Genomic DNA, 20,027 nt, shown 5'->3' on the forward strand with positions numbered 1-20,027 from the left:
CGTGCTATCACTCTGGCCCCAGTAAAAACTCTTTGAGAGTCCCTGGTGGGGGATTTTCATTCTCTATACAGTGCTGCCTGAATTTTGGAGTTGGTTTTTGAATAACTGTTTGCCAATTTGGAAGTTACTACACCATGTATACATGTATTGTACCTTTCTTTCTGCACATGCATGATGCTTCATGCTTATGACCTAGTAGGTACATATCTAACAGGAATGTGTCAAAAGCTTGGAAGAGAGTTTCAGCAGGGTGCAGACTTTATACTGCTTTTTGTTGGCATGGCAAAGAATGTCCTTTTGCACAAGTGTTTCCTCTTTTCCTTATTTTAGAAGCCAGGACCCAGTAATCCCTAATCCAATGGGCCTTCTTTTGTTAGTTTTCTCTAGCAGAGTTTTTTTCTAAGTGCTCTACCCCTCTTCCCCTTTCAAGCTCCCTTTTAGCTTTCTGTCTGTACTACAACCTTCAGCAAGCTTGGGGGGACCATATGGGATGCCAAGGATCAGTCCCAGGTTAGCTGCATTCAAGGCAAGTGCCCAACCTGTTGTTTTATCTCTGCAGTCCTTAGACTATAGCCTACATGCTAATTAGCCCTACATGCTAATGTCAAGACTGGTATTCTTGTTCACCTTGTTTTCAGCTCCGCTGCTCTTTGTGTTTCATCTCTAGGAGAAGATGTGGGCTATGTTGCAAGTGAGATAACAATGAGTGATGAGGAACGAATTCAGCTCATGATGATGGTCAAAGAGAAGATGATCACCATCGAAGAAGCTCTTGCTAGGGTAAGTGGGGATACCTGGTTTACATTTTTCACAAGCTTCGTTTTGAAATAGTTCCCACTGCGTTGTCATTGGTGGGCAATATTAGGTTATTTTAGAGATTTAACTTCCAGTGCCATCCCAGCCTTATCTGTAAGAAGCTCTCCTTCTACTTTTCCTCTCACAAAAACATTTTCACTGATTGGTCCCCTTTCTTTTAAAAATGTGTGGGCTCTGTTACAGACTGTGTGTGTGTGTGTGTGTGTGTGTGTGTGTGTGTGTGTGTGTGTGTGTGTGTGTGTGTCCTGCCAAGTTTACTTGTGAAATTCCAGTGCCCAATGTGATGGTATTTTGTAACATAAAACCCCAGTGTTGTGAGATCACACCAACCCCAGGCAGATGGGTCTGAAGAAGCAGGGTAGCTGCAAAGGGTCAATAAACCAAGTTAGTCAGGGAAATCATGGAGTCAGTGGCTTCTCCCTTGTGTCGTCCGTCTCTGAGTGCCAAGCCAAAGTTGACTTTTTATTTTCCCAGAACAAAATCCACCAGGGTGGGGCAGAGCAGAGAGATTCAGGTGAGTTTTTACATATCAAAGAAGAAATTTCACAGAAAGAGAAAGATGGAGGACCTCCTTTGTTTTGGGTTAATCTTTGGGTGTTATCTTTCAGTATTTTGAAGGAAACTTTGGGGAAAAGGTTAGTTAATGAGGGTAAATGGGATGAATGACCTATAAAAGAGCCCCCAGAGAGTACCTTCATCCCCCTGCTATGTGAGGGCATAGTGATGAGTGAAGGCACAACAGTTGCCATGGGATCCCTCTAGACACTAAATCTGCTGGACTTCTCAACCCTCAGGACTGTGAGAAGCAATTTCTATTGTGAAGAGTGAAATTCTATGGTATTGTGTTACAACAACTTTTAAACTAAGAGACATGAAAGGATGACATAGAAAGGATAGAGGCATGAATGGTTATATGTTATTTAAAGAGAATAACAAATGGTCTCTTTCATATGTTGAGTATAAAGAAATGTGGTAAGGGAATTAAAACCAGCCCTTTGTAATAGACCCCGAGAGTTAACCTGTAGAACTGAGTTTTCAAAGAGAGTGGAGTGTTGGGTTGGCAGAGGGCCTGGGACACTGGTGGAAGAACACTGGAGGACCTATGATCTTAAGTGTGGTATTGGAGCACTGTAGAGTCAAAACACAGATATTAATAGCACTGAACATCACAAGGTCTTAAAATGTAAGTAAGCTTGTATTTGTTGATATTTTGGTAATCCATCAGAAACCCCATTATCAAATGAAGTATTTAATTTGTTTTATTTAACATAAGGAGGCCACATTGTGAGGTGAGATCTGCATATCTAATGAAGATATGAATACGAGGGTGGATGGCAAATATTTTTGAGCTGTGAACCACTTAGGAAAAGGAACTTCTGGTGCCACTGCACAGTTCACAAGCCTTGTAAAAAGTTTAGAACTGGTGATAAAAAGTTCAATAAAAACAAAGAGGAGTAAGTGACAAATGTCATACACGCATGTTCTATAAGATGCATCCAGAAACTAATTTTTTTCTAATTTTTACTAATTTTAACTAATTTTTTAGGAAGGGTTATGGGGAAGTGGGGAAAGGGAGGACTGATGAGTTAGTTTTGTTGTTTGTTTTGTTTGCAGATGACAGGAATGGAACTCAGAGCCTCACACATGCAAGGCTTATGCAATAGCCCTGAGTCATATCCCCAGGAAACTAAACTCTAACCTATGGGCCAAGCAAAACATTTTGTTTATTTTTACTTCTAAGTGGATTCATTTTGCTCTGATTTAAATTGGACTTGTAAGGAAATCTTATGAACCTTTCTGAGGGGCAGTTATGATAGTGAAAAAGCATCATCATGTCATCTTCTGCTGTGTTGTTGCTCACTAAACTCACTGATTCTTGGGGTTTTTTCATTTAGAACAGTTGGTTTAGTGCTAGGCAGACAGTCATAAATCTGGCAGAATGCAAGCAAATGAAACTTTTATGTTGATGGGGCAGGGAGGTAGGAGGGTTGGGTTTGAAGAAGAAACAGGGCCCTCTCTCTGCCCACTGACTAACTTGTCTTGCTGCCTTGGAGCATCGATGTCACAAATTGATTAGTTTTGACACTAAAGAATCTTCTGAGTTCTCTTAAAAATTGGACACTCAAGGTCAGCGACGAAAGACAGAGGTCAAGGAATTAAGTTGGGTTCAAGTTTTGTTCCGTTTATTACAAGCTAAAGCTGGACTATTTATACTCAATTTCTTGACAAGTCATAAATTTCAGACAAAGCTAATTTACCAACAAAGGCACAGGGGCAAATTGTTCAAGGCAAATTTCTGATGCAGGGCAGTTTCGCTTTTGAAGCAGCCTTTGCTATTGGAAGTTTCTCAGTAGCAAAGTCAGTTCAGAATTATTTTGGTTTCTATGCATACTGAACTGGGGCTTGAAAAGTTAACTCTTACTATGGCTGCACTTAGGCTAAGAGCGAAGTTAGATTTGAAGGTGAGTAAATAATTATACTGTAATTCTAAATAGAAAATACTTGAATCTATGCAAATATTCCTCATAAGGTGTGTTTATATATCTGCGTAATCTTAAAGAAAGGCTTTAAGAAAAGTGTGTAATAATAGACAAAGTGGAGCCGAAGAGATAGCACAGCAGTAGTGCTTTTGACTTGCATGCGGCAGACCCAGGAGGGATCTGGTTCAATCCCCGGCATCCCAAATGCTTTCCGGAACCTGCCATGGGCAATGTCTGAGTGCAGAGCCAGGAGTAATCCCTGAGCACTGCTGGGTGTGTCCCCAAAACCAATCAATCAAGTTTAAAAAATGCATTTGTGGGACTGGAGAGATAGCATGGAGGTAAGGCGCTTGCCTTGCATGCAGAAGGATGGTGGTTTGAATCCTGGCATCCCATATGGTCCCCCGAGCCTGCCAGGAGCATTTTCTGAGTGTAGAGCCAGGAGTGGCCCCTGAGCGCTGCCGGGTGTGACCCAACCCCCTCCAATAAATAAAATAAAATAAAGTAAATAAAAAATATTTGAATCCATGTAAAAGTTAAATCTGAGTATTCTTTAGAATGTTAGCTGAAATTATGTCTCAATTAATATTTATGCTACATCTGCTACATCCCTTTTTTTCCTGGATGTCTCGTGGCCAAGCAACCGGGGCTTTTTAGGGCCCTAATGCCTGTGAGTACAGGTTTTCAAGCATTTTTTTTCTTACAAGTTTAATTTTTCTTTTTTTTTTCTTTTTTTCTTTTTTTTTTTTTTGTGGTTTTTGGGTCACACCCGGCAGTGCTCAGGGGTTACTCCTGGCTCCATGCTCAGAAATTGCTCCTGGCAGGCACGGGGGACCATATGGGACGCTGGGATTCGAACCGATGACCTCTTGCATGAAAGGCAAATGCCTTACCTCCATGCTATCTCTCCAGCCCCGACAAGTTTAATTTTTCATGCTGCCTTCTTCAGCAGAAAAAAAGTTCCTGTAACAGCAGACAGTAAAATAAAATCCTCCCTCAGGTAGTTAGGGTCTTTTTAAACTTGGTGCTTTCCTAAGTCTCAGGATTTGTTAACATGGGATATGTAGCTGTGGTGACCCTAACTTCCAATTCAGTGTCTCCCTCCAGTAGAATAGAGGGCATCTCATGGCATGTTTGCCTGGATTTGAGCCTGCCCTTTGGTCTGGTCTAACTGCTCCTCTATACTTCAGCCCAGCCAGGCCAGCTGCCAGGCAATGTGTTTGGAGGTGTGCGAGGGATAAGGGCCTTTACTTACCTCAGAGGAAGCAATGCTGCTGCAGTATTTGCATTCTAATTTATAAAACTATATCCTATAGAACATACATGCTTAGAGATTGCTCCTGGTGGCCTTCAGGATCTAAGCCAGGTCTCCTGCATGCAAAGCCCACCCTTAGCCATTGAGTTATTTCTTCAGCTTGCCCAAATGCAGATGATACCTGCAGTTTACTGACAGCACCTGTGTTTGGAAAGGGATTTGCACATGCTGATTTAGCTGGGCTGGATAGAAGAAAAGGTTCCAGAGTGGCTTTAGCATATTTCTGTGAGAAAAGAAGCAAAGACAGACTTTCCAAGTTGGAGGAAGACACAGTAGTTTGAAATGCTCTTTTACTTCATCTTTTCAACAGCTGCTCATTGACTTCATGGTCCAGGGATCTGAAGCCGAGTTGGCAGTCGTGGACACAGCCCGACACATATTTGCCTGAAGATTTTAGCCACGTAGCCTGGCTCTTGCCAGGTTGGCTGGCCCCTGACTAGTTTTAGAAGTAAAAACTGAACTCCACAGAAACTTAGTCCTCCGTGTTAGTTTTGAGTATGAAACTACTCCTAGGGAATAGTTTTGAGTATGAAATATTCTAGAATTATTCTAGAAAAACAGTGGGGAAAATGGATGAATAGATGACCCTCTCCAGACATCACTGAGTGGCCTAATCTAAGATGGACGACATGTTGCAGAGGGCAGAGGAGCAGCGCATTGGAGCAGGAGGCTTCTTTTTGGTTTGATTTGAGCACTTCCAAAAACATTTTGAAAGCAGGATTAATCTCAGGCTCACACTCTTTTTGTGTCTCACTTGTCTTTAAGTTTCTTTGTTTGCCTATTTCCACTCTGAAGAAACTTATATTCTCTTTTTTGTCTTGTTTTATTCTGTTTTGTTTTGGGAGTCATATCTAGCGTGCTCAGGGGATACTTCTAGCTCTAATTCACTCAGGGATCAGTCTTGCATGCTCAGGAGACCTAATGGGATACAGGGAATCGAACCCAGGTTAGATGCATGCCAGGCAAGCACCCTACCTGCTGTACTAATGCTCTAGCCCCCTGTGTTTTCTTTTGAACACCCACTCCTCCCTTTATCTCCCTTCATGTAAGGTTCAGTAAAAATTAGTTGGCTTCACTTAAAAAAATAATTGCCATTTAGAACAGAATCCAGTCTGGGGAAGGATTCCACTTCCTTCACCTTATAACCAGCACCTAGAGGTTGTAGAAGGGAATGAGTGGTATAACGTACATGTATTTGCATACCTAAGACCTAGGTTTCAACTCCAGATCCAAAAAAGTAAATACATAAGTAAATGCACACATTTTTCAAATGTTTTTGACACTAATATTGGGCACAGTGTAGCATCATCCTAGGCCTTGAAATATTATTGTAAATCATGGCAACCTCAATAAAAGTCAGATCTAAATGATCACTAAGGATACAAATGGCCCCAACTTCTCAGGATGCACATTCCTCCAGACATGATTTTTGTTGTTGTTTGTTTAATTGCTTGCTTTTGGGGCCACCCTCAGTGACACTCCGGTTACTTCTAGTTCTGTGCTCAGAAATTACTTCTGGCAGGATGGATGCTGGGGATTGAATTCATGTCCGCTGAGTTTAAGACACATGCCCTATTCCTGTGCTATATAGTTCTGGCTCCTAGGCATCTGTTTGTTTTGTTTTGCTTATTGTTTTGGTTTTGGTGGTTTGGCATAAGTGAAAGAAATTCTAAGACCTGACAGTTTTAAGTGTGTGTGCATGTGTGTCTCAGAAAGATATATTCCCTCACATCCTATTTTCCTCAGCCTCATGTTTCTTCTCATAGTTGAAGTATAAGACATGATCTTCAGCTGTGACTGAGGTCTTACTGACTGTTCTCAGGTTTCACTTCTGATAGTGCTGGGGGAATCACCTGGGGTGCTGGGAATCAAACCTGGATTGGTTGCTTACAAAGCAAATGCCCTGGCCACTCTATACTACAGCTCCAGTTCCTCTTTCTCCAGGCATCTGGCATGTACTACACACTATCACCAGACACCTACACTCTGTTGAGTGTTAGACTTTAACTCTGACGGGATAAGCCAAGGTTCATGGGCGACCTTATCCCATATAGCATTTGGAGTTAGGTATATCAAGATATCCTTTTTGGGGGGGAAATTTCACCCACTTTCAAAGCAAATCTGTTTGGTACTTTCTGTGAATCTGGTCTCATTGAGAACAGTTTTTATTTTATTTCATTTTATTTTATTTTTTAATATTCTGTAAATTTTTTTTACCATCTGCCACTTTAATTTTTATTTATTTTTAAATAATATCTTTATTTAAGCACCATGATTACAAACATGTTCGTAGTTGGGTTTCAGTCATAAAAAGAACACCCCCCCCCCTTCACCAGTGCAACCTTCCCACCATCATGCTCATCACCCTCCTCCCCCACCCTCGCCTCAATACAAAACTTAATATGAAAAAGATGGAGAGAAGGGAATTATAGCCCTTGCAAGCTGCAAAATCATTGGAAAAGAAGGAAGTTGATGAAACAACTTGCTATATTTGTGTGTGTGTAACTTAATAAAGGAGCAACTTAATTTGTGGTTTTTGGTTTACGAACCCAATAGTTTCATTAAATCTAGTGGCATTTCAAGTATTTCCTAACAGTCTGGTAAACTACTTACTTATTAGTTTTAAAAAAGTGTTTAGAGGATCTAATCTTAGTAATCAGTATAGTCTAAACATAACCCAGGTGCTGATTTTAAGAACATGGCAAGTAGTCTTAGGTATTTAAATTTGGGGCCAATTTTTTGAGGTAGCAAAGATGCCTCAAGTTATCTATTTATTTGAGTCATTTTGGTGGTGTTGGAGTAGGGATGGGAGGCAAAGAATAATTTTACATTAAAGTTTTGGATGAGACACTGCTATTTTGTATTGTGGAGTTATAGAAAAACAAGCCTTTTAACATTTTCATTGAGAACAGAATCTATAAACCAATACTGTTATTAATAATAAACCTGCTCATATGATGATTTCATTAATTAGTTCGTGTTGCATATTTATCCAGGTCAGTAGTATATATGATTCCACAAATTCATATATGTGTGAAGGTCTAAAATAAAGTTCTCAGGGATTTACGGGAAACGATGCCTGATATTTGTCATCGAGTTGAAAGAATTGAAAGATATTGCTGTGACATTGTTAACTTTTCTTTATACCAGCTGTCTTACATCAGGTTTCCTAGAAACACAACCTGAGACAGAATTCTTGTGAACATGATTTATTGCAGGAAAGCTTTCGGGAGACACTGCTTAAGGAAGGGAGGGAAGAAAGCAGAAGAGGCAGAGGGAAAACTACACAAATTTCAGGAAAATTTTAGCCTGCACCTGATCCCTCGGGGAGTGACTAGCTCTAGAAAGTGAATTGCCTTATGTAATTGGTCCTGCCAGTGAAAAGAGGCACAAAGCTGACTGGGGAGAAGGAATCAGCTTTTTAGGCGTCTCTGGGGGAGAGACAGCTCCTGTTAACCCCAGAAAGTTTCCCAGAACTGTATGTGTGTTCCCACAGAAACAGGGAATACTGGGGTGTGTGTGTGTGTGTGTGTGTGTGTGTGTGTGTGTGTGTGTGTGTGTGTGTGTGTGTGTGTGTGTGTGTGTCGGTATGGTGTGTTCCCACAGAAACTGGGAATACAGTAACCAGTTCCCCAAAAGTGTTCTAGGCATCTGCTCTACCAGGAACACAGGCTTCTATACTAGGAGCCTATATATTTCATTCAATTGTTTCTTTGTAGAAGCTTTTGTGCATCAATCACACCGAGTTGGGCAACTTGAGAGGCCCAGGAAGGGATCCCAAAGTGATTAAGGGTTTTTTCTTTCTTTCTCTCCAAAGTGGGGCTCCATATGGTGAAATTGGAAAGAATTTATCTCAAAGAGGAAGCAGGGAAAAAAATGGAAAATAACTTACTCACTACTTCACCTATCAGAAGGATTATTAAACAGAACATTTTCAGGATGTGCTGAAGACTTTTATTTTGTTTCAATCTCTACTGAGGACACAATAAAAGGAAGTGAATTAAAATTGCAGCTGGAGAGGATTTAGATTTGATATAGTATAAATGTTCTGTACAATAAGAACTTTAGCAATGGGAACATTTTAGAATCTCCTCTCCCTAAAGACACAAAAAGCATTAAACTAATAAAGATGACTGGACTTCCAAAGATCATGTCTTAGGCCTTAACTATGAGAAGAAACATGAGGTTGAGGAAAATAGGATGTGAGGGAATATATCTTTCTGAGACACACATGTAACACACTTAAAACTGTCAGGTCTTAGAATTTTTTTCACTTAAGTAAAACCACCTATAAATTTCTTTTACAAAGCTTAAATTCTCAAATGAAAGAAGTAGTGATCTTCCCTTTCTAAAATTTATATTTAAATCCCACTTCTTTGGCAGTAGAGTGGGATAAGACAATATAACTTTAAATTGTAAACAAGCTGTGTTTTTTCTTTATAAAACAAAGTTGAAAAAAATTTTTGTGATCTCATTTTCTAACTTTAAAATACATGGGATATTGCAATTAGAAAATAGAAGGTAAATTTGGATAGGTATGAATTAACTTTGTATCAGAAGAATCACAAATACCACAAATGCTATCCTTCTCTCCAATTTTATTTCTATGTTACTTACATATATCGCTGGCTAATTGAAGGTATACAGCATTATGGTTCCACCTATATTGTGAGATTATTGTAAACTCTTAGTTATCATCTTTCATATCATATACACAAGTAAGAGAAAAATAAGAGAATGAATAAAACATTTAAGTTTGGAGAGCTTATACAGTGGGTAGTACCTATGCCTTGCATGGGTCTGTTCCAGATTTTATTACCAGCATCCTATTTGGTCCCCTGAGCACCTCCAGGAGTGATTTCTGAGTGCACAGCCAGGAGTAAGCCCTGAGCCCTGCTAGGGGTGAGACAAAAGCCAAAAACTACCACCAAAGTGTTCATGACATGCCAATGCTCTCCTTAGATAACCTGATGAAAAAAAAGAGATTTTTTTTCTTTTCATGAGAATTCCTAGGATATCCTTTGCTAGCAGCTTTTCTGCATGCCATAAAGGGGTGTTCATGGAGGCATCCTCTTCTGCACCTCACTACTTTCTTAAAACTAGAAATCTAAGTCCTGAGAGTGAGTTTAATATGCGAGCACATGCTTCACATCCAGAATGCATGGGTTTTGTCCCTAACTTTGCCAGGTTCTCTAAGCACTGGGGTAGGAGTAGCCCCTGGACACCAAAAGGCTGTAGTGCCCCTCCCCTGGGCCGAAAACTTAACCTCAAAACTAAAACTGAAAATCTATACCTTTTATCCAACTTCCTCCAACATCCCACACCCTCACCTCCACAAACATATGTGTATCTGCTTTTCTTATGAATTTGACAATGGATTTATTTGCTTTTGCGGGGAGGGATGGACAGGGAGTGGTCTAGTGACATCAAAATGTGTCTTTCTGTGACTCATTTCATTTTATACAATACTCTCAAAGACCATTCCTATATATTGTTGCAAATCGTGTATTTATCATTATCTCAAATATCAAAATATATTCTATTTGTGTGTGAGAGATAGACAGAGAGATATAGACAGAGACAGAGAGTACGTTTTTGTCTATTCATTGACTAATGACACTTAGGTTGCCTTCAGATCTTGCGTTCTGTGAATATGGCTGCAGTTAACTTGCATGGGGAGCATATAGACTCTTAGTACTCATTCAACCCTCTCTCCTCACCAATGAAAATGACAGCTGAAAAATATTCAGTCTGTTTATGGCTGATTTAGTTAGGAATTTGTCCTGTTTTCATTAAATGTGACATTTACTTAGTGGCTTCTAAGTAAACTAAGGAGCTAGTTGGGGCTAAGATGGATGAGGTTACAGCTTACAGGGAGAATGTTGTAGCATTTCAGAAATCACTGTAGCCTAAAGGAAAGAGCATTCTAACATGTAATTTAAATGTGCTAGGAGATTAGAACAATATTCATGCCCCTAATGTAGTAGAAAGATTAAAATGATATTAGTGTCTCTAATAGCAAAAGAGTGCTGCTATGAGCATAGAGCTGTCTCTTACTAAGTCCAATATGGAGGGAAAAAAGAAGAAATGTCTTTATCCAGGTACAGAGTATTACTGTTTTAATAATATATTTATTTAAGCACCATGATTACAACATGTATATGGTTGGGCTTCAGTTATGAAAAAAAAAAAAAAAAGACCTCCCTTCACCAGTGCAATCTTCCCACCACCAATGTCCCCAGCCTTCCTCCTCCCCCATCCTGTCTGTCTTCAAGACAGGCATTCTATTTCTCTCATTCACTACCATTGTCATGATAGTTGTTGGTGTAGATATTTCTCTTAACTAAACTCACCACTCTTTATGGTAAGCTTTATACGGTGGGCCAGACCTTCCAGCCCTCATCTCTATTGTTTCTGGGTATTATTACAATACTTTTTCTTATTGTTTAAATCTTACAGATGAGTGAGACCATTCTGTGTCTGTCTCTCTCCCTTTGACTTATTTCACTCAGCATAATATTTTCCATGTCTATTCATGTATAAGTAAATTTCATGACTTCATTTTTTCTTATGGCTGCAAAGAGAATATTAAGAATTTTGCAGCACTATATTACTCCCTTCTGGTTATACCCCTCTAAAGTAGATTCAAGTCATTTCTTCTTTTCTGATAAAAATGAGGTATAAAGGTAGTTTGCTCATGAACTGACAACCTCTATTGGCTCTTTAGCCAGGCTCTTAACCAATATTCAATATTGTCTACCTCCCTAGGCCCATTTCCTGTCATTTGTATACACAGTAAAGAATCTTATAGTAGAAAGAACCCTTACTCAGCAAAAACATATTTTTCCCTAAAGAGTATTGTCAGTGATTTTCTTTTATCCTTGTCTCCATAGTTTCAGTCGTGATAGGACACTTCCCACACTTCCTCTTGGGTTGTTGGTTCAGATTATTTCTGATTTCTGTGACTTTCTCTTGGGACATTAATATGCTCCATATTTTAAATTCATATCCCAAACTGCTTTTTGGTGTGAACTTAAAGCATTCACATAATGTTACTTGTCTAGATACTCAGACCTTCTCACAGATCTTAGATCATTCTTTAAGATCTTTTAGCTAGGGGTAGGAGAGATAGCATGGAGGTAAGGCATTTGCCTTGCATGCAGAAGGACAGTGGTTTGAATCCCAGCATCCCATATGGTCCCCGAGCCTGCCAGGAGAGATTTTGGAATGTAGAGCCAGGAGTAACCCCTGAGCACTGTCGGGTGTGGCCCAGAAAACAAAAAAAACTAAAAAGATCTTTTAGCTAAAGTTAGCATAATTTTCTTCAGTATTTTACATAATTTTCTATGCTTTTCAGGAAAGTAGCAACTGAGTTTTTAAATGTCCATTTTTAGTGTCTCTGAAAAAATTCTAGCTTGCGTTATATTTTCCCTCATCCTTTTGTTTGATACATCCATAATATATGTTATTGGATAGTATTGGTCCAATATCTTGAAGTAGTTTCAAACAAGTCAAGCAAGTAATTAAAACAAAACAAGTAGTCTCAGATTTTCTCTTAGGCCTTACTAAAATGTGGTCAACCACATTGTGTCAGCTCAATGGGAAAGCATGGAAAGGTATTTCAGAAGCCAAACTATAGACAGACAATTCATGTTTTTGAACTGAAAAAATGAATTAGGAGTTGGATGCTGTTGCAGGCGGAACTGAAGGGTTTATTTGGAAACCTAATACAAAGAATCCTTTATGTCCTGGCGTTTGATTCAGATGGAAACCCACAGGGCAGGGTGTGGGTTTTCCTCTTGGTTGGGGGAACCTTGACTCTGGCAGGGACTTGGTCACCAGCAGTGGCTGAAGAAAACCATTGCTTCTTGTTGCAGCTCAAGGAGTATGAGGCCCAGCACCGCCAGTCAGCTGCCTTGGACCCTGCCGACTGGCCAGATGGTTGTTACCCAACATTCGATGGTTCTTCAAACTGCAATGTAAGTGGCTGTTCCTTTGAGCGTCTTCACTGTGTCTCCTGAAAAGGGATATCCTAAGACCAGAGAGGGGGCTCAAAGGGCTGGAGGGCATATTTTGCATGCAAAAGCTCTGGGTTGGATCTGTTGGTTCCTTGAGCATTGTTGGCTTGTGTTCCCCACCTTGAGATTCCTTTTTGCAACTCTGACTACCTTTTGAAGAGAAGCATCTTGCATATTACTCATATGTGACTATCTGGTAGATCTTTTACAGTCAGGATCATCTGATTTATGCCGAATCTTTCCCATCCCTACTCCCACTTTCTGGTTGAGAGCTTAAAAATTTACCACAGAAAGAATGAATTGTTCAATTCAGTGTCATTAAGAATGACCACATTGCTTTGCCTTATGAAAAGCCACCAGAAATTTTCATTAGCCCAAATGGAAACCTCATCACATCAAACCACGTCTCCATTCTCATCCTTCTCCAATCCCTGGCAGCCATGTTCCACTTACTATCTATGCAATCTCCTAATCTTGGTACCTCAAGTGTGTTCTTCTGTCTGGTTTATTTTACTGAGGACAATGTTTTTAATATCCATGCATGTTGGATCATGATGCTTATTTTGTTCATAGTTGTGGAGTTTGTGGGTATGGTAGGTATTCATCCCCTAATCAGCTAATATGATAAATGTCTTTAATTGGTAAATATTTTCTTTCAATCTGTCAATTGCCTTTTGTCTTTACCTTTCTTTGTGCATGCAAGAGCCCTGGGTTGGATCTGTTGTTTCCTTGAGCATTGTTGGCTTGTATTCCCTACCTTGAGATTTCTTTTTGCAACTCTACCTTCTGAAGAGAAGTATCTTGCATATTAGTCATAACTGGCTATCTGGTAGATCTTTTATAGTCAGAGTGGAGTCTCAAAAGAAGCACATTCCTGTTGTGCTCTTGGATTCCTCCTGGTGGTGCATAAGAGACCATGTTTTGTGCTGAGGATCGAACCAAGGTTGGCCAAGTGCCCTACCTACTGTACTATTTCTTCAGCCTCTTCAACCTCTCCAAAGTGTCCTCTGGGGAACAATTTATAATTTTAAAATTGAATTTGCATTTTCTTTTGTTGCTGTACTTTTAGCGTTATACCCAAACTGCAATTGCCATTCTTAAAGTATAATTTTAATGGTTGCAGGGGTCCTCAAACTTTTTAAACAGGGGGCCAAGGTCACTGTCCGTCAGACCATGGGAGGGTCTGACTATAGTAAAAACAAAACTTATGAACGAATTCTTATGCACACTGCATATATCTTATTTTGCAATGAAGAAACAAAACAGATACAAATACAATATGTGGCCCGTGGGCCATAGTTTGAGGACCACTGGAAAACTTTAGAGCTTGAACTTTTTATTTTATTTTATTTTATTTTATTTTATTTTATTTTATTTTATTTTATTTTATTTTTGCTTGCTTTTTGGGGCCGAATCTGGTGATGATCAAGGGCAGCTTGCAGCTCTACTTGAGATTACTTCTAACTCAGTTTTCTGGAAGCAAGGTGGTGCTAGGGCTCGAACTCCAGCACATCTTACCTGCAGAGCTTACACTTAGCACTTGAAGCTGTCTCTCCTGCATTAGTTCTTTTATTTGTTTGTTTTTGTTTTGGGGCCATACCTGAAGACATTCAGGTGTCTATAGTTAGAAGTCACTTCTGGCAGACTTGGGAGACCATATGGGATGCCAGGAATCAAATCCAGGTTCATCCTGGGTTGTTAGCGTGCAAGGCAAATGCCCTACCACTGTTATCACTCTGTCCCCTGCATTAAATCTTAAGAGCTAGACTTAAGTTAAGACTAACATAAGTTAGTCTAACTAACTTAGACTTAGTTAACCATGATATAGCATGGCTTTACTCAGTTTTCCCTGTACCATTTGTTGAAAAGATGGTTCTTTTCCCATCAAATGGTTCTAGTACCCTTTTTGGAAAGGAAATGACCATATATGTAGGGAAATATTTCTGGAATCTCTATTTTATTCCATTAGTTTATGTGTCTGTCCTTTGGTAGGAATCATGCTGTTTTTGATTAATGAGTTTATAGTCATTTTTGAAATCTGGCCATGTAAGTCCTCCAACTTGGCTCTTTTTCAGATTGTTTTGGCTCTTCAGGCCCCTTGAGAGTCTAAATGAATTTTAGGATGAATTTGGCTAGTTCTGCAAGAAATGCTCTGAGATCTTTGATAGGAAACACACTGAATCAATTTGGTTAATATTGTCATCTTACCCATAGTCTTTCAATTTAAGAAAATAGGATACTTTCCCATTTAGTTATGTCTTATTTATTTTCTTTCATCAGTGTTTGTAGGTGTTAGCATACAACTCTTTCCTCACTGACTAAAGTTATTTCTAGGCTTTTATTCTCCTTCAATCTATTAAAAACCATAATATTTTTAGTTTTACTGTATTTTAGTGCAAGGGATTAAAGTTGGGACCTCACACATTATAACACTAATTTATTTTTTAATTAATAATACTGTATAAAAATAGACTGATTTTTTTTGGCTTTTTGGGGTCATATCCGACAGCCCTTTTTTGGGTCATGCCCGGCAGTGCTCAGGGGCTACACCTGGCTCTATGCTCAGAAATCGGTCCTGGCAGGCTCAGGGGACCATATGGGATGTCAGGATTCGAACCACAATCCTTCTGCATGCAAGGCAAATGCCTTACCTCCATGCTATTTCTCCGGCCCGAGACTGATTTTCACATGGTTTTTTTGCATCTCTGCTAAATTTGCTTATTATCTGGACTGCGTATGTATATGTACAACTGCATATCCACATAATTAGAATTTGTACATTGAAAATTGTCTATGAATAGAGAGTTTTTCTTCTATTTCAATTTGGTTGTACTTTATTACTCTTGATATTATTGTTGTTATTATTATTATTATTATTATTATATTATCCTTTAGTTTGGGGGGTGTCTGCCTGTTTACTCAGGGTTTACTCTTTGTTCTGTTCCTAAAGAATCATTCATGGTGGGTTCAGGTGATCTTATAAGATACCAGGCATTCTTACCCCACTGTACTGTTTCTTTGGCCCTTCATGCAAACTACTTGTAACTGATGCTTCAATTGATGCTTCAGATATATAGAGTGAGAATGGATGAAGTTAATTTTTCAACTCTTATGTAGTTTTTCTCTTTTTAATTAGCTGCTCTTAGTCTACCTCCATGTGTCCATTCTCTTGTTTTCTCTCCATGCTGCATTAGATTCAGTCATCATAAAACCTACTACTTTTAGGTGCTGGGATGGCCTTCCATGGCGTATTTTGAGGGCTCATTTCCAGCAATGTTTAGCCGGTCAACTGGACAAATAGTATTCATTCCTGAACTACATAGATTCACTGCTGATTGACATCTCCTGGGCTATACCAGGCAGATCTTAGAGGATTGGGGTAGTGGTGGTGGTGGGGTGTCATGCCATGGTTGGCATTTAAAATGCTCAGAGCCTCAACTAAGCCTTTCTGTGAAGTCCTACTTTCAGACTTACCTTTCTTTGTGATTGTAAGTTTCTAAATGTCTGATGGTTTTCTAGTGCCTTAAAAGAAATCCCAAACTTAGGGGTTCTTTTAAGACCCCCCCCAATGTGACTTGACTTCATGTATTTTATCAACTTATCTCTCACTCTGTCCAAGATCCTTCACTGCAGTCACATTGGACCTTTATTGCATTATAAACACACCCTGTAATTCTTATACTTGCTGATTTTATTTGTGGAATAACATTATGTAAAGATGCTTTAATTCATATGAAGACGTTTTCCTAAGGTATCTTCAACCAAATGCTTCTTGGTGAAATTTTCTGCCCAGTCCCACTTCCTTATAAAACTTTTTTTAGGGGATAGGGATTTGGACCACCCCCAACAGCACACCCAGCACACTCTGCCTCTTTGCTCAGGGGGGGTATTATGTGATGCTAAGGCTTACATGGGCATCACCATCTATAAGGCAAGCTCCTTACTTCCTATCTTACTTCTCAGGCCCTGTGAGGTTTTCTTTATCCTTCTAAATATAACTTGTTGCTTTCTATCCTGTGCTTATTTTAAACTCTAAAGTTACACACTAAGCATAATAAAAGTTTTTATAGATTAGAATTCATTGCTTCTGTGTCATCCTTTGGAAATTATGTGCTCCTAGAACAAGGAAGCATGTTGTCTTCAACATGCCTCTAATTCAGTGTCCAGGTTAATAAAGTGTGCTTGAGAAGTCATTTATGAATGAAGTTGAGTTTGTGTTTTTTACAATGAGCAGTATGTCTTGGGACTGTGGGTTAATCCAAGGAACCAGGCCTTGATCGTTAGTGTCCCTTTCTGGATCTCTTAGCCTCACATCCTAAAGACTAAAATAAATGTAGCTCATGAACCTAACATGCTGAAAAACAAATAGAGTAATTCAGGACTGAAATGATTCACTCCAGTGTAGAGGAGAACAACATACCCTGGTTACACATGCTGACCCTCTCTAGTGTCACTTGCTGCCTGCTGCCCTGATTCATGACTCTGAATCATGATGGGGTTATAAGTTTGGTGTTGACACCAGATGACAGTTGTGCCTCACATATGAGGTGGCTAGGGGAGAATAGAGATCATCTAAGACAAGTTCTTTTAACTGATAACTAAGGCCTTTTGCACCAACTGCTAAAAAAGCATTCATCATTCTTACCATGGTTCTGGGACCCTGCCAGAGAGGATAAAACCCTTGAGATGATGTATCAGAAGGAATTGGGGTGCATCTGGGGCTAGAGAAATCATATAGAGGGTAAGGCACTTACTTTGGATACCACTAACCCCAGTTCAACCCTTGGCTTAGCATATGCTCTCCTGAGGATTCCCCTGCATACCACTGGGTACCAATCCCAAATAATAATAATAATTAAACAAATAGATTTTAAAAATATCATTTATTTTAAAATAAATTTCAAAACATGCTCTTTTGAGCATTTTTGTTCATTCAGGAGGCCATCTGTGCTGTGCTTCCTATCTGTTTCTAACCCAGGACTAGATGTTTGGGGTATTGAGGTGAAGAAGGAAGAGGCAGATCCTATCCTGGCAATACTTCAAGTGTTGAGTTAAAAGTTTCTTTCCTACACATGCGCTCAGATATGCTCTACTCCAGAAACAGCAGATGCACATAGAAATTTGGGTTCTGAATTTCTGGCAAGCCACTGTTTCATTGCTTCCTCAAAATTCAGTCTCTCTGAGCGGAAGCTTGCCCTTCCACTACTAGCACAGTTTTCATGAAACTCTAGTGAGTGACCTGACTTGTTTGTTGTGTGTGTGGGTCATTATTTTTTTTCTGAGACTTGGGTACAGCAAAAATGAAGATAGTGACTGGGAGACTCCATGTTTATTCTCATTTACCCTTTATGTAAACTATAAGCTACCCATCATTTACCATGCATGGAAGTTGTGTGCACTCTCTGCAAATTCCATCCATACCTTCTTCCACTGCTACTATTTTTCACACCCATCAGAACCCCAACCTCCAAGACCCTGTCCCCTCTTCCCTGTTTTGGGCCAGGACTCTTTTTACTTCTTTTTAAATGGAGAAGCACTAACAATGCAGTCCCTAATATTCCTTCTTCAGTATTAGCCTCAAGTTTCCTGTTCACAGAGTAATTCATTAGGAGAATTCCCCTTGTGTCTGACACGGGCTGAGGCACTTTGGTTATCTTTTTTGTGCCAAGGCCAGGCCTTTTTCGTCCTCTATCAATTCTCTTAGAGTCTGAGATGTAAATAGCCCCTCTGGCTGTTGGGAGGAATGCCTGGGCCTTGAGAGCGTGTTGGGATGTGAAGGTCTTTGTCGCTGGCCTTCAATGTCTATATTGATGTCTGTCATTCCACAGCATTGCTTTTGCTGTGACTTCATAGCCTTCCTCACCCCCTCAACTGCCGTTCGATAATTGTCTGTTGCTTCACAATAAATCTATATTCACATACAATTCCAAGGATTGAAAATCCTAAAGATAGTTACTAGAAGAAGTGAAAAATAGCTTTCTCTTTGCCAGAGGGGACTCTGTTTTCTGCTGGTTGTCATTAATAGCAAATTTCTGTTGTGAGTGTGTGAGCTCTTTAAAGGAGCTGCTGGATGACTGCTTCACTTCATTTCATGTTAACTCTCTGGGCATTTATTTTTAACAGAATGTTTCATGCTGTTTTGGTGAAATTTGTTTTCATTTTGTCACAGTGGAGCAAGGTTGTGTAAGAGTTCTCGTGTGAACTTTTGAATTGTGTCCTGGGGTTTAATTTGACTTCAGGTTAAGAAAATGCTTTTGAATGGGGCTGGAGAGATAGTATAGCAGGTACCCTTACCTTTCATGTGGCCAATCTCTGTTCAATTCTGCAGGGTCTCAAACTCGCGGGCCTCGGGCCGCAAACGGCCCTCCATACAACATTTTGTGGCCCTGCCCTAGAGGAATCTTTTTTGTTTTGTTTTGTTTTGTTTTAGTTGTTTGGGTCACACCCCCCAATGTTCAAGACTTACTACTGACCTTGCACTCAAGGATCACCCTGACTTTGCCACCTGCGGACCACAGGTAAATTGAGTTTGAGACCCCTGTATATGATTCTGAGAGGTTGCAAGGACTAAACCTTGATCACTGTTGTGTGTGATCCAAAAACAAATCATAAAAGATGTTTAAAGGGGCTGAAGAGATAGCACAGTGGTAGGGTGTTTGCCTTGCACGCTTTTGACCCAGGACAAACCTGGGTTCAATTTCCAGCATCCCACATGGTCCTCCAAGCATGCCAGGATTGATTTCTGAGCACAGAGCCAGGAGTAACTCCTGAGCACTGCTAGGTGTGGCCCCCCCCCACAAGATGCTTAAAGAAATTAGATTCTTCATACTCCTGGATATTGTAAGGTGTGTGTGTGTGTGTGTGTGTGTGTGTGTGTGTGTGTGTGTGTATGTGTGTGAATGGTGGTGGTAAGTGATCTAAATGTTGCTTAGTAAGTCTAGGACTCGTTCAGCAATTCTCAGTCATTTGAATTGCTGGTCTGAAGTGACCTAAGGATGTGATACTGGTAAGGCCCTGTGATGCCAGAGAGTTCCTTGGCCATCCCAGCAAAGTAAATGCACCCTAAGTGCTGAGTTATCTCCTGGCCCCTTAATCATAGTTATTTTTTTTTTAATATTTGGACACTATCAATAGATAAGATGTGATCATCTGTACCTGGCTCTTAAATAATAATAAATAGAACATCTTTCAAAAATATAACATGTTAGTCATTTGATTTGAGAGCTATTTAAATGATTTCAAGTCTAGAATATGATATATATTATATATTATATATATGTATATATATACATATATAAAAGCAACAAGAGCAGTGAGATCCCCAGAACACAGCATTCATGGTTACTATCTGTCCCAGTTCCTCAGGCTATTTCCTACAAGCACTGGAACTGTGTTTCT

General features: G+C 39.7%; 1 protein-coding gene across 2 annotated transcripts in view; it reads left to right on the forward strand.

Moving 5' to 3' along the window:
* Positions 1-20,027, forward strand: part of LOC126031048 (sterile alpha motif domain-containing protein 5-like) — a 1,042,808-nt gene that overhangs the window by 964,112 nt on the left and 58,669 nt on the right. For both annotated transcript variants that reach the window (XM_049789317.1, XM_049789318.1), the window contains exons 7-8: positions 668-780; positions 12,489-12,590. In XM_049789317.1, coding sequence (XP_049645274.1) covers positions 668-780; positions 12,489-12,590 — 215 coding nt within the window. The remainder of the gene's footprint in view (positions 1-667; positions 781-12,488; positions 12,591-20,027) is intronic.

This window comes from Suncus etruscus, chromosome 15 (genome assembly GCF_024139225.1).
Source record: "Suncus etruscus isolate mSunEtr1 chromosome 15, mSunEtr1.pri.cur, whole genome shotgun sequence".
In the NCBI taxonomy this organism is placed as follows: Eukaryota; Metazoa; Chordata; class Mammalia; order Eulipotyphla; family Soricidae; genus Suncus; species Suncus etruscus.